The sequence below is a fragment of the Balaenoptera borealis genome, assembly GCF_965194805.1.
Source record: "Balaenoptera borealis genome assembly, chromosome: 11".
Lineage (NCBI taxonomy): Eukaryota > Metazoa > Chordata > Mammalia > Artiodactyla > Balaenopteridae > Balaenoptera > Balaenoptera borealis.
Genome location: NC_138868.1, coordinates 93,817,126 through 93,832,621, shown reverse-complemented (window position 1 = coordinate 93,832,621; position 15,496 = coordinate 93,817,126). Strand labels below are relative to the sequence as shown.

Sequence of the window (15,496 nt, the reverse complement as noted above, 5' to 3'; positions counted from 1 at the left end):
GTGCTACCCATTATAACCACACACCCTTGCTTCCATTTTTAAACTTAATTTGAAATTGCTTAAAATGAAAAAAAAATTGAGTTCGTCAGTCACACCAGCCCCATTTCAAGTGCTCAGTAGCAGAATGTGGCTGTTTGCTCTCATATTGGACAGTGCAGGCCTAGACTTCAGCTATTGTAAGACATCTCAAGGCTCTGAGGTAATATGGTCACTTTCTTTTAAGGTTCTTATATATTGTTTAGTTAAATAATGGTATATTCTAAATATAGCTCCCTCAAAATGTGTTAGAAAAAGCCACCATAAAATATACCGTGGAAGAGATACCGAAGTATTCTGTTTGGTAGGCTAGATATTACGCTATAATGTAAGGTGTTTATTGATATTTTACTTAGGATAAACACTCAGATCCTTTGCAGAGATGAAAAAAGGATATTTATTATTGGAGAACTTGGACTTTATTCTAAACTAGTTTCAACTTGGTATGCAGAACTTCTGAGTGCTTCATATAATCAGATCTGTAGATTAGCAGTAGACGATTATAATGTAGATGGCTTAATACCTTATTGTTATAGAGAACAGGCAGTCATACAGTGCAGATGATTCATTTGAGCAGTGAAAATAAAATAATAATTGTGTGTCATGCTTTTCCCATGTAGTCAGTTGAGATAGCTATAGAATTATTCGTGCTGTTTTCTTCCCTGTCATCTTAAAATTAAAGAATTCTAGAAAACTAGGGAATTTGAGAATATGTCCAGACTGTGAATAGTTTCTTGTTTAAAACTTTTTCTTTTGAATTCAGATTTGCGTCTTGATGCTGATGTAGAAAATGAAGAAACATCTAAGATCATATTGGCTGAGATGCTTGGTGACATGATCTGGGAGGACTTGTCCGAGTGCCTCATTAAAAATTGTTTGGTTTATTCTATCCCAACAAATAGCAGCAAGTTACAGCAGTATGAAGAGGTAAGAGCAGAGGTGTCACAGAAGGTTTGAAGAGACCATAGGTTCCTGTTGGTGTCATTTGTTTACTCTGGAGATCTTTTGTTCTTTAGTGACATCTTTAAGAAAATTATTCATGAAGTGTGGAGGCAAATTCCCTCTGACTTCATGTCTCTTCTGGCTTCCTACCTTTTGATTGGGTGGGGAAGTACGTTTTGTTATTAAGTACGTTTTCTTTAGTAAGATACTTTTGAAAAACAATTGTTTTTCTATTTGTGTCAGCTATAGTAGCTACTATGTGACACTACTTTTTGGCTTCTTTTTAGTGTTTGCTCAAACACTACAATAAGCACAATAGTCCCCCTTTATCTCTGGGGCTACGTTCCAGTTCCCCCAGCGAAGGCCTGAACCTGTGGATAGTACTGAACCACATATGTACTATGTTTTTTCCTATACTAATGGGCAGGTAGTGTATATAGCATGGATATGCTGGACAAAAGGATGATTCATATCCTGGGCAAGACAGAGCAGGACGGCGTGATATTTCATCATGCTACTCAGAACAGCACACAGTTTAACACTTAGGAATTGTTTGTTTCTGGAATTTTCCATTTAATATTTTCAGACCATGGTTGACTGTGGGTAACTGAAGCCGAGGATAAGGGGGGACCTTCTGTCTATTTATTTTAAAATGTTTGCACCTTTACTAAGCAGAGTCCAAAACTTCTAATGAAGATGCTCTTCCTAATGAATTTAAGGCTAGAAAAAATGAATAATATTTTTATACCTAGTAATTGATGGTCTTTTCTAAAACTTAAATGACCAGCTGGTCCTTGTTCTTTCCCATACATTGGATTTGAAATTTTAGTATTGGAAAGGAACATATGTATTTGATTCTTTTCCTTTTTTTTCTCTTGCGTTTCTTTCTCAGATCATACAGTCCACTGAAGAATTTGAAAATGCCTTAAAGGAGATGAGTTTTTTAAAAGGAAGCACTACTGATTTGCTGAAATATGCCCGTAACATCAATTCTCATTTTGCTAACAAGAAGTGTCAGGATGTGATTGTGGCAGCTAGAAACCTAATGACCTCTGAGATTCACAACACTGTGAAGGTATTGGGGGGTTACAGGGTGTTACCTTGTATTAGGAAGCAGCTCATTTTTGAGATGATTATGGTAGAGTGGAAGAGCACTGACCGTTGCTGAGCTCATTGAGGCGAGTTATTAATCTTCTTAAACATTAGTTTTCTCATCTTTAAAGGGGCCCTAATTCCTACCTCTTTTATAGGGTATTGTGGGGTCCAGATGAGATAATGCACATAAAAGCATTGTATAAATTAAAAAAGTCTACGTGAATGTAATAGATTACTGTTGCTGAAATCAGAGAGTATATCAACCTATAGAGTTTTCTCAACTTTATCACTTGACTTTTTAGTATACAATTTCGTGACAGGTATTGTTATATCCAGAGATTATATCCTGTTGTGAAATGTTGACTTTATCGGTTAGGCTAATAGAGGTGCTAGTTTTGAAGTTAATAAAAACAAACAAAAAGATGTGCTCTTTGTATGGTATAAACAATTATCTGTAAAATCCGTGGACAAGTTAATTTGCGTTGAGGGTAATTTACTCCTTTGACCTTAGGTAATTCTGTGTATTTTTTTTAACATCTTACATATATAAAATAATATTTGACAAATGTAAGGTGTTACTTAGATTAAAAGAAGACCTACACTAAAGTAATCCCTTAATAGAAAATTCCTCAGCCATTTATCTGTTATCGCTGAGAGGACCGCACTCTTCCTCCCTCTGTCCTTTCTGTCATCCCCCACTTTCCTGGGGGTAGGTACCCTGTTATAGTGTCCACTTCAGTAAAATATTAAATTAGCCATTTGAGGTGCACAGATATTAACACATTTTGATGTAATCTTGGGTTGTTAAGGGAGCCGAAATGCACTCAGTACCGGGAACTGGGCTGCAGGTTTTTTTCACATGAATATCACTTATGTCACTCTTGTGCACAGAATCCAGTGGCTTCCCATCTCATTCAGAGAAAGACCCAGTAGCCTTGCAGTGGCCTGCACGGCCTCCTGTGAACTGTCCCCTTTTTGCCTCTCTGACTCCATCTCCTATTGCATTCCTCTTCAGTCACTCTGCTCATTTGCCAGGCCGACTCGGCTGCAGAACTTTTGAACCTCTTCTTCCCTCTGCTTGGAATATTACCACAGACTTCCTCCCTTTCCTGACCACTCTTTTAAGATTGTGACCTCCCACTATTTCCTGTACTCTTTCCTTGCTTTATTTTTCTTCATATCACTTATTATCAGTAAATATTCTATATGAATTATTTATTGTTTTCCCCCACTAGAAAAGAAGCTCTATGAGGGCAGGGTTGGTTGTTTTTTTTTCCCTGTTTGTTTTGTTCTTTACTGTTTTGTTTACTGTTGTATCTGTAGCATCAAGAAAATACCTGGTGCATACTACTATGTACTTAGTAAATATTTGGTAAATGAATTAATATATATCCCATTAACTCTGTTACAACTCCTTGTTATAAATAGGATTGTTACTAGATCACTTTGTGACTCTGGGCTAAATCTTTTAACCTTGTTGGACCTCATTTTCCTCTTCTGTAATATGACAGAATTGAACTAGATAATCTCTGAGCTCCCTATTCAACTAGTTCTGACATTTTATAAGACTGTATTTTCCCCCCAAGTACCCAAATCCTAATGATGTAGCTTCCCCTAGATCAGAGTTTCTCAGCAGTGCCACTGTTGACATTTGCGGCCAGATAATTCTTTGCTCTGGGGGCCTGTCCTGTAGGATGTTTAGTAACATCCCTAATCTCTACCCACTAGATGCCAGTAGCACCTCTCCCAGTTGTGATGTTTGTATTCTCATTTAAATGTCATAACAGACCTATGAAGTAGACATTATTATACCATTTTACAGATGGCAAGTCTGATGACTTAAACATTTTTATTAGACTTGGAATTAGACTAATAGTTAGTCTAATAGTAATTATTAACTAATTAATAAGTTAATTAGACTTGGAATTAGACTAATAATTAGTCTAATATTAGACTTATTCTGTCAGAAATTTTCCATAGAGGTCCAGTATGTGCAGAGCAGAGTTGCTCTTCTTGCAGTAGGAACCTGCTGCTTCCACCTGCTTAATCTCTCCTTTTATTGGCCCCTGAGGCGTCTTTGAGAAGCAAGGTTTGAAAACCATTATTGTAGTGCAGTTTCTTCATATTACAGTGAGAAAATTGAGGTCAAGAGAGGTTAAATGACTTTGTTAAAAGTTAGGGTAGAAAATATCACTGATGTTTTCAAGCTAGAAGCCTAGTGTTCTTTCCTTTAGTCTTGACGAAGTCTGGGTATTTTCATTCTGTATAAATGTTAGGGAAGCTTTTTTGGTTTTTGTTTGGAATTTTGTTTTTAAGAGCAGTATAAGCTAGCCTGAATGTGTTGTTTCTTTGAGTAAGCCAACACATGTTTCTGGTGGGAAATAATTTGTTTAATGACAGTGGAACACAAGTCATACTGGTGTGTGTTAATCTAATAGTCTAATCTGAGAAAGAAGATTTTTGAAGGTCCTTTCATCTACCTGAAGTCTTGGGCCAGTTTCACAGCTTTGCTGTTTCCACCAAGAGTGAGAGTGCACAGAAGAACTAAAAGAATGGCACAGTAAAGGGATTGCTTATTTCTTATGACGTGCTTTCACCCAAGATTGAGTAGTCATTAAAGTACTGCCATGTTTACTCAAATCTTTTAATTATTCTGTAGATCCACAGCTTAATCATCATGGAAGCAACTGGTATCTTATTCCTCACTGTATGCTTGCATTTGGATTATTCTAAGGACAATGCATTTTCTTTGTTTCTGTATTTGACTCTTAGATTACTCCTGCTTCTAAGATAAGTGTGCCAGATTTACCTAGTCCTGCTGAGGATGACAAGCTACAAGTACAGAAAGTGTCCACAACTCAGTACAACGAAGTGATGAATTTAGAGCCTGAAAATACGTTGGACCAACATTCCTTTTCTTTGCCCACATGCCGCATCAGTGAATCTGTGAAGAAATTAATGGAACTCGCCTATCAGACTTTACTGGAGGCAACAACTAGCAGTGATCAATGGTACGAGTTCTGAGTCCTCTGAAAATGTCAATGACTTGGTTAAATGTATATCTAAACTAGACATTTATTAAGAAAATTAACTGGAATTCTTTGGGTTTTCTTATCTTATTAGTTAATATTTTTTTCCCTAGAGAAAAGTATAGTACACGGGTATGTATTGATAATTAACTTTTATTTATAATAACATATAATCTTACAACAAGGTATGAGAAATAAAAGCATTGTATGGATGGACAAATGGGTTTGACATTAAAAATTGTTAATCACTTTTTAACAAAAAGCTCTTTAATTTTTGTTTACTTTAACTTTATTTGACTTCAATGATATTACATGAGAAAGTGCTTGTGAAGAACTTAGAATGCTACCTGGGAAATAATTAATACTCAGATGTTTATCAGTATTGGTGATGGTGGTCTTAGTGATAGTTGTACCATCTGTTTCAGCATGCTCTGGCCCTTTAGCTTGACGTTCATTTTACCTTTTGAAATCTAGGCCCTAATTAATTTACATTTTAAATGTTAATTTTAAAGCAATAATAGTTTGTTGGGCAGCCAAAGGTAGAAGGAGAAGAATGGAATGCACCAAAGTTCTGATTTCTCCCTTTCAAGAAGATTTCTTCTAATCAATATTGTATTCAGGGTACCCAAACTCAATCCATATACTTGCACATTTGTACTGAATCTCTTTTTGTTTAGTAGGCTCTTCCCCTACTCCTAAACTTTATAAATTGAGGAGAAAATGGTAGCCAGTAGCCCAAGTTGATTATAGAGCAGATTTACAAAAGCCTCTTTAGTTTGGATCTGTGTGTAGTAGTATTTTTACTTTTCATCCTCATAGTAGAAAGCAGTTTCAATTAGGGCTTGACTTAAATTGCGTCTTCCGATGGGCTTCTGGAGTTTCAGTTTTTATCTCCATGTACAAACTAACCCCTTTATTTCATTCTGCTCTAGAAAGAACATGTTCACTAAGATACTTCCATGACTTTAATGAATCATTATATTCACAAGTCCATCCAGTTTTAAATCTAAGTAGGAAGAAAAATACATGTAAAAGGAATTATGCACTCCTTTGGCAGAATAATATAGGAGTGACTATTTCATTACATGGCATTCACTTGAAATGTACCAGACCAGAAGTTAGGGATGCAAGGCAATTTTTCCTAAGAGAATATCAAACAATATTTTTGTATACTGAATGTCTATGGACATTCTTCCCACCAAAAAAATAGTTTTAACAGGATAAACAAAAACACAACTACATTATAACAACTCAGTTTTCCTATTATCAAACTTCAAACAGCAACACATGCAACAAAAATAACATGAAATAATTTAGTCAGGTATCATAGTAATCAAGTTATAACAGTGTTTTGGGGTATAGTGACCATGACTAATTTTTAAAAATTATTTGTGGAATTCCTGTGATGTATTCAAGGTACATAGTTTAAGATATTCTTATGTAGAAGTAAGCTACACAAACCTTATATTAGCTCTTCCTAAGTGCTTTTTAATAATAATCTTTAGGTGTTCTAAGACCAGATTTAAAGGGCAAGAAAACTTGAGGTTGGATTCTATCCTAGAAATGTTGATTCATCTCCTTGCATTGGGGTGAGAAGGAGGGAAGGTGGAGGCTGAAAGGCAAACTGGTTCCGACAGCACCAGTGAGTGCCTTTATTGATACCTTGCCCTTTGCAGAGTGTGTCAGTGAGTAGGTGACATTTGCTCGAGGCTTAGCTCCATTTGTTACTGAAGGGATACTCTGGGTACTGGCAGAACACAAATTGATAAATGGAAAAGAGGCTTTGGGTTGAATGCTGCTATTCTTAATATTATTAATGGGTCCAGGTTTTTAGACCTGCAGTGTAGTTAGTGAATACTGGCTGAGAATCTATGCCATCTAGAGGAATGGTGTTCTCAGCAGTGACCAAGGCAGCTGTTCTCTCCAGCTGTAGTTTTAGCTGCTGACTCTCACTGCAGGTGCACTGAGTTTGAATTTTTTTTCTCATTGCCAATATATCCTTATGCATTTCTGTTGAAACTGTGTTTTCCTTTTAGTGCTGTTCAACTTTTCTACTCAGTGAGGAATATCTTCCATTTGTTCCATGATGTTGTACCAACATATCACAGGTATGTGCCACTGTGTCTGACTTCTGTGTAATATTGTAGGTCAAAAATGTTTGTGAGTCAGGTTAAAACCAGTAATTTTATATTCCCACCAAAGATAATTGGTTACTAAAATTCACAATAAAATGCACTAAACATTTACATTACATGTTTAAAGGACATTGGTCATTTATTAATAAATTAATAAGGGTACTATAATCTTGCGGTATAGTAGGTGACACAGATTTAAAGACTCAAAAGGACTTTACCCTGTTACTGATGGTAGGTACTTGCAGAACTGCCTCACTTTATTTGGTTACAAAACAAAAAGGTCATCCATCACTCCATATTGCTATCCAGTAAACATCCCACATTTTCCTTTGGCATTCATAGCTTTGCAGACTTAATACCACAAGAGATTGCTATTTAACTGTCGATCAGCCGCTCTTAGCAATCTTAAGCTGTATTTACCTAATGTCTTGGTTTTTTAAGGTTTCTCTTAACATTAATCTGAGAAGTTACTCATAACTTTAAGCCTCCAGGAGTTCTCTCTGTTATCCAAATTAAGTGTTTTGGATAACTTTTACAAATGTTTTAAATAATATGTCAACAAAGCTATTCCTTAGTCAAGGACTCTGGTTTCAAAGAAAAAAATCAGTTTATTGTTTGTAGTATTTTTTAGTTCAGATTTTTGAACAATTGAGATGTTTTTAAGTAGGACCAGTTATTGTTTTTGTTCTAAAAGACAGCTTATTTATTGTAAACATTATTTTTATTTGTATTCTCTTTGCTGTGGCTTAAAACTTTTATTTCACTATCTACTTAGGTAAAGGAAAAAAAACATCTTCGGGTCAGCTAATAGCCACGTCCTTGGGGATTCAGACACAGTTGGCTTAGGGGTTTTCATGCTTAGAAACATTTTTCACACTGGTGTGGAGTTAGATTTCCCTCTTTTTCCCCATTGTATGATCTGGGAACTTTATGCTAGACCAGTGGTTTATAAACCTCAGTGTGTGTCAGAATCACCAGGAAACCTTGTTAAACTACAGACTGCTGGATCCCATGCCTGAGGTGTCTGATCAGTAGGGCTGGGGTAAAGCCTAGAATTTTTAACAAATTTCCATGTGATGCTGATGTTGTTTGTCAGGGGACCACACTTTGAGAACCGCCATTCTAGATTAGAGTTCGCAGCTGTGGCAGTATTTTAGAGTCTTTTATGGACCTTTAAGAATATATATTTGCTTAGGCCCTACCCCTAGAGATTTTGATTTATAGGTATGGTTTAAGATTCAACACATCTCTCTTTTTTAAAGCCCTACGATGATTCTGATGTGTAGCCCAAAGTGAGGACAACTGTCTTAGATTGTTAGTTTCCAGTTTTGTATATTCTAGCCTGACATTGAATCAGCAAACTAGGAAGTATTAATTGAATGACTGCTAGTGGATATGTAGCAGAGGTATAAGACAAGATCTCTTCCCAAGCTGGGTAGGTAGACTAATATGTGCAGAAGAATTAGAGCAGTGATTTTCAATCTTCTATGAAAATTTAAAATCACATGGGAAGATTTTAAAACATATAAATGCCCTGGCTTCACTCAGAGGTTGTGATTTAATTTGTTTGGGGTGAAGTCTAAGCGTCTCGATATTAAAATTTCTCAGGTGACCCTAATCTGTAGCCAGCTTTGAAAACTAGTGAATTAGAAAATAGTTGAGTGCTTCATTACACAAATGAAATGGGAATTTGGAGAAAGGGGAAGCAAACCTGTATTTCCACAGACTTATCAGTGTTAGATTTCAAGGGAATTATGATGTACAGCTATGCCAGGTTTCTAGTATAAAGAGTTGACACAGGTAAACATCTTGATTCCCATGTTCTTTTTTGTTAATCACTAGGATAGTTTTAAAGGATAAGGTCCCATGCAGGCAGAACAACCTCAGTGACTGAGTGGGAGTGGGAGTGATGAGGTTATGCCTTGTTATGTACAGCATTTATACAGTAGACAATGATTAACACCTAGAAATACATTAAAAGAGTAACTTTTCATCAACCCCAACTTCAATAACAGGAGATTTCTTTCTTTTCCTACTCTTCCTCCTGACCTAGGGAGAACCTTCAAAAACTGCCCCAGTTGGCTGCCATTCACCATAACAACTGTGTGTATATTGCTCACCACTTGCTGACCCTCGGGCATCAGTTCAGATTACGTCTTGCCCCCATTCTGTGTGATGGCACTACTACTTTTGTGGATCTTGTACCTGGCTTCAGGAGACTTGGTAACTGATACATTAAATTTAGGAATCATATTGATAATGCAGCTTATCAGACTAGTATCTTTGTAATTTATGAATGCAGCAGTTAGAAGTTAGGTGGTGGTCCTGAGCTGTATTGGAAAGTGGGAGGGCATTTAATTTGCAGGTGTTCCCGGTTATTTAGTTTTATAAAGTGAATGCAGTCTTTTGAAAGCATTACTTTTTCATGACGTGATTTCATGGTACATTAGTGTTCCAGACTGCATTGCTGGTGTGCAGTGAATTCACCAAATCAGAGTTATGTCAGTAGAGTGACACATACTAAGATGTAGTGTGACAATTCTGTTAGCATTGTTGGTAAGAGCTCACTAATGACAGTGCTTATTCTTTTGCAAAACCTCAAACTAGCTCCCTTCTCTTCTACCTCCCTTAGCTTTACTTCTGATTATTAAAAATCAAAAGAAATGAAATGTGGGGTAAGTCAGTAATGATAGCCTAAGAAAAGCAGAGAATCTATATGATTTACTTAGCTTTTCAATTCCTGACTTTTCCCTTAGGTGGTGTAGATATATCAGAAAAAAAGCAGTTACTTCTGCTGTATAAGCAGTTTTTCTTATCTGACTCTGGACGAACTGTTGGAAAAGACTTACTATCCTGAGGGTGGGCTTGGAGGGACTGGCTAATATATTAGAAGTGATGTTTCTAGTAACCTTAGGACAACCTTATGATGTTATCTAACAAGCAGTTGTTTTCAAATAGGCAAAATCAGATATTTGGTTCATGCTTGTCTCTCCTCTTCCACCCTGGTTTTGCACTGTGTAATTGAACAACTTTTAGAATTCTTTATTCTCTTTTCTTATTATAGGGACAGAGTGTTTTTTGGCCCAAATGCGGGCACAGAAAGGAGAACTTCTGGAAAGATTATCAAGTGCTAGAAACTTTTCAAACATGGACGATGAGGACAATTATTCTGCAGCAAGTAAAGCAGTCCGACAGGTGGGAGGCTGTTGTTCCCTCTGGAATTTGTACTCTTTCTTTAGATGCTCCCCACCTTGTTTTTTAAGCAGCAAAGAGTATGTAACAGGTAGCTCAGTTCATTCCCCAGAACTCCCATTGGAAAATGTGGCTACCTTTTACAGTCTTGTTTACGATCTTTCCCTTCCCCTACCCCACCAAGTCAACAGGAAGCTATCTTCCCATCAAGCCACTAGTGATGGGAATAATAAGTCTGTCATAGCAAGTATTTAACCCATGAACTTAGGTTTGGGAAATTTGAAATACTAGCTTTCATCTTAGAAAAATGCCTCTCTCTCCTAAGTGACTTATCTTTTTACTAGCTTTCCCATCCTCAGAATAAGTCAGTTTTTCATCTAGCAGAGATATCACTAGGGTGAAATATTCAAGAAGCACATGTTCCTGATTACTTCACCTCACCGTGATATAACACCTCTTCTCCCATACACACACACACACACACACACACACACACAAGCACGCACACAATAAATGTAAATGTAGAAAAATGTGAGTTGTAACAATCTCTCTTCCATGTAAATATCTGTATTCTTCTGACAGGTACTGCACCAACTAAAGAGACTTGGAATTGTGTGGCAGGATGTCCTGCCAGTGAACATATATTGCAAGGCCATGGGGACTTTACTCAGTACAACAATTTCTGAGATCATTGGCAGAATCACTGCCCTAGAGGTAAGGGCCATTAGATGTCTCACCAGACTTGAGATGCAGTTCTTGTTCCAGATTGTCACTTTCCTAAGGAAGTGATGTTGAAGTCTCATTTTTAGTCAACACAGATGGTGGAAGAAATTGTTCATGTTTCATGTCTAACTCATTATACTGTTATTTTTTTCACTTTTATCTTAATTCTGTTTTGCTGGAGACTTGCTAATCTCTCTCTTTCATACCTATATGAGAAAGTAGGATTACGCTGCTTCTCCATCTAGCATCTGTGTAAATTATGAATGAGGAGGTTGGAAATGGGGCAGTGCTCCCAAAATGTAAAGTATGAAGTCATATATACTTAACATGTACGTGAACTAAATAATTTAATTTAGTAAAGTGAAATGCAGCCTTGTGCAGGTACCACGTTACCAACACACTGGTGAGGTTGGGACTATATGTGTGATCCTACGGGAAAGTTGCCTGGACTCTGCCAGCTGATACCTCTAAAGTATAGACTGGCTAAACCCTTGTGATAACAATCCCTGCTTTGCAGCAAACTGCACCACATTCTGTTGGAGAAATGGATTTTTTCATGCAGGCAAACTAAATTACCGACAATCTGTTGAAACATATTTTGTGTCATTCTAGCTTTAGGAGTATTGTCAGAACTGATGAAATCTAGTGTCTAGTAAGTCGTGCTAAATTGGTTGGAAAACATCTTGCTGTGGCTGACCCCCTGAATAGTATACACCAAAGATGTGCTTTTTACTTACTACTAAGCTGGCCCAATTCTGTTCTGTTGTGTTCCCTTTGTGCAAAATCAGGACATCTCTACTGAAGATGGTGATAGATTGTATTCCTTATGCAAAACAGTGATGGATGAAGGACCTCAAGTATTTGCACCTCTGTCTGAAGAAAACAAGAACAAGAAATATCAAGAAGAGGTTCCGGTCTACGTGCCAAAATGGATGCCATTCAAAGAATTGATGATAATGTTACAAGCCAGCCTGCAAGAAATTGGGGATCGGTGGGTAAAATCCTTCTATAGGATTTATATATCTCTTCACAGCTATAAAAGAGTATTAGTGCCATTAAGAGCAGTGCTTCTCTCTGTTTCTTAATATTACTCAGGAAAGTTTCATATTGAGTAGCAGTCGGTGGGGCCTTTGCATGGTCTATCATAGTGTGGATCTCGTGACCACTTTTGATAACGTAAAGACTTCTTGTTTCTATTATTTTGGTCTTGAGCATGTTGTTTTGTCATGCTGTATGTATGATCTTGTACTTCTTGCACTTACAAGGAGTACAGCCATCTGACACCTGGATGGAAATTCTTGCCCATTTTAATCAACAGTGGATGCATTTTAAGATTGGCTTTGATATGTTAACAGAGAAGTGACTTATCTGTAAGAATATTCAGCATCAAACCATTGTTTGATTGACCAGCAGTTTTTCTGCAGGGAGTAAAGTAGTTTTAGAGATTCAGCACCACACACGTAGAAAGGATTCATCTTTTCTTAAATATAGTAGATGATGTTTTCTCTCAATACCATCAGTTAATGTTGCTGTGCTCTGTAATTGTATGCTATGTCGTATCATACTGAGTGTGTGAAGGTCATTAATACTGTGCAAAAACAGGATAGATGTGGGCTAGTTATACATCCTTGGATGCTTTTATTATTGTCTTGGTATATTTTTAACAAGCATGCATACCTTGTATAGGGAACTCACTGAATAGGCATTAAGGTCCATATCCATCCCTATAACTACTTGTCTATCTACTTTGGCTTGGTTTATTATAGATGCCCAATTACATTAGACTAGTTGTCCTAGATGTGTCTGAGTTGTTCCCAGCAAATATTATCCATTCTAAAACAAGGTAAATGAGATTTTTTGCTTGAAAAAAAAAATCACATCAAAATACCTCTGACTACATTTAGTATAAAATTTGATTTATTCATTTGTTATTTACAAGTCCTTAGTGAGTTATGTCTTCAGGTAAGACTCCAGAGGGCAGCAGATAAGAATTTTTCTTTCTGCTGTTAAAGGGCCCGCTTGCAGCCCAAGAATGATCGTTAATTCTTTGTTATGAGAAAAATTACAATACTGATATATCTCAGCTTCTTTTCTTCTGCCTAGGAAGATTTTTTTTCCTCCTAGAGATTTCAGTAAATATAAGGATAATAACTAATTGAGAAAAATTTTTTTACCAAGGAAACTATCTCCAGCTGTGTAGTTTAAACATTTAAAGATTATAAAATATACATATGAAAGAGTACAGTATATATAACATATATTCACAGTTTAAAAAAAAAAGTGAAATAAATGTTCATGTACCTATTACTCAGCTTAAGAAAAATATTACCACTACCTTTGAAGACCCTTATGTACCCTTTTCCAAATCGTCCTCACCAGAGGGGTAACCACTATCTTGAATTTTGTGTTATTTATCTCCTTGCTTTTCTTTATAGTTTTACCACATTTGCACATATCCCTAAATGGAGTCTTCTATAACTTGCTTCTTTTGTTCAGAAAATTCTTTCGTGAAGGTATCTGTAGCTGTAGTTCATTTTCACTGCTGTATCATATTCCATTATATAAATATTTCATAGTTTTTTTAAAAAACTGAGTTATAATTAACATACAATATTATATTAGTTTCAGGTGTACAACATAGTGATTTGATATTTTTATACATTATGAAACGATCACAGCAGTAAGATCAGTTACCATCCATCACCAAAGTTGTTACAGTATTATTGACTATATTCCTCATGTGTATGTTACATCCCTGCCCATGACTTATTTATTTTACAGATGCATATTTCATGGTTTATCCTGTTGCTTCACATTTTCACCAGTATTTGGTATTATCAGACTTAAAAATTTTTGCTAGTCTAGTTGCTATGAAATGGTAGCTCATTGTCATTTTAATTTATATTTCCCTAAATTCTAATGACATTGAGAATCTTTTTAGTGATCATTTTTCTTCTATTGTAAAATGCCTGTTTATATTTTTTTTATATTGGGACTCTGTGTGTGGTTTTTTTTTTTTTGAAGTATAGTTGATGCACAGTATTATTAGGTTACAGGTATACAATATAGTGATTCACAATTTTTAAAGGTTGTACTCTCTTTATAGTTATTATTGGCTATATTTCCTATGTTGTACAATATAGCCTTGAGGCTTATTTTATACACAATAATTTGTACCTCTTAGTCCCCTACCTCTAAATTCCCCCTCCCCGCTTCCCTCTCCCCACTGGTAACCACTGGTTTGTTCTCTGTATCTCTGAGCTATTCATATTTTTTACCCTTTATTCTACGGGGTTGTTTGTGATTTCATATGTATTTTTTATACCTATCCTTTGTCAGTTAAAATGTGTTGCCTGTGGTTCACTTTTTAAAGTAGTTACAGATCCCATTACTCTATATAACCATGTGAGGATGTGGTCATAATTGTCAAGTTCAAACGGGCTTAGTGAGTATAGAATGAGGGAGAACAGTTTTATCTTCCTAACTTGGTCTCTTAGTCTGTCTATGCTGTTACCAAAATGCAGCCAAGAAGCAGAAGATGTCAAAGGCACTGACTGGTAGATTCGTAAAGAAGGGGAAGAATGCCAGGATTTGTTTTATTTCCATTTTAAGCAAATACACTTTTGGGATCAAGTACGCAATTTAAAAATCTGGCTTATACTTAATAGGAAATAGAAATTGTGTTTTTCATTTTGCAGGTGGGCAGATGGAAAAGGGCCCTTGGCTGCTGCGTTCTCTTCCAGTGAAGTAAAAGCTTTAATTCGTGCCTTGTTCCAGAACACAGAAAGAAGAGCGGCTGCCCTTGCCAAGATTAAATAGCTCCATCTTCCTGAGAAAGTTGTGTCTTGAGCAGGTGGATTCCTTTCTTGGCGTAATTAGTCTTCAAAGACTTCTTGGAATTACCTGTTGGTTTTGGTGAACTGATATATCATGGAAGTTTGATTTCACCTAAGAACGCCTTACCTCCTGGCCTGTATGAGGTTTTGTTGAAGAACTGGATGTTAGGATAAGATGTCAAATTAAGCACCTCAATTTGTTGTCTTTTTAGCCACCCTCCCTTGATAAGAAACTATAGGGTGACGTTGTTTCATGTTGCTTCCAGGGCCCTCTGGGAACTGTATCCATTGAAAATATAAGCCCTGGCCTTGGATCAAGGAATCCAGGTCATTCCAAGAGTCAGGATAAAGAATTTGTGAGAGATGGGAGATATATTTTGGAGGGCAAGGGAACCATAAGTTGGTCTTGCAGGAATTAAGAAGACTTCCTTCAATATTTCTTTCCAATAAATAATGCTTTTCAGAGTTAAGGGTGAGTGTCTTTAATAACATGGGGACTTTGACAAAA

The 15,496-nt window shown here is 36.4% G+C and overlaps 1 protein-coding gene across 1 annotated transcript in view; it reads left to right on the top strand.

Moving 5' to 3' along the window:
• ZW10 (zw10 kinetochore protein) overlaps positions 1-15,453 on the top strand; it is a 31,210-nt gene extending 15,757 nt beyond the window's left edge. The window contains exons 8-16 of the mRNA XM_082342370.1: positions 800-963; positions 1,871-2,053; positions 4,846-5,084; positions 7,139-7,210; positions 9,291-9,460; positions 10,302-10,432; positions 11,012-11,143; positions 11,941-12,143; positions 14,851-15,453. Of these exons, the coding sequence (XP_082198496.1) occupies positions 800-963; positions 1,871-2,053; positions 4,846-5,084; positions 7,139-7,210; positions 9,291-9,460; positions 10,302-10,432; positions 11,012-11,143; positions 11,941-12,143; positions 14,851-14,971 (1,415 nt within the window). The 3' untranslated portion in view covers positions 14,972-15,453. The remainder of the gene's footprint in view (positions 1-799; positions 964-1,870; positions 2,054-4,845; positions 5,085-7,138; positions 7,211-9,290; positions 9,461-10,301; positions 10,433-11,011; positions 11,144-11,940; positions 12,144-14,850) is intronic.
• The last annotated feature ends 43 nt before the right edge of the window (positions 15,454-15,496 follow it).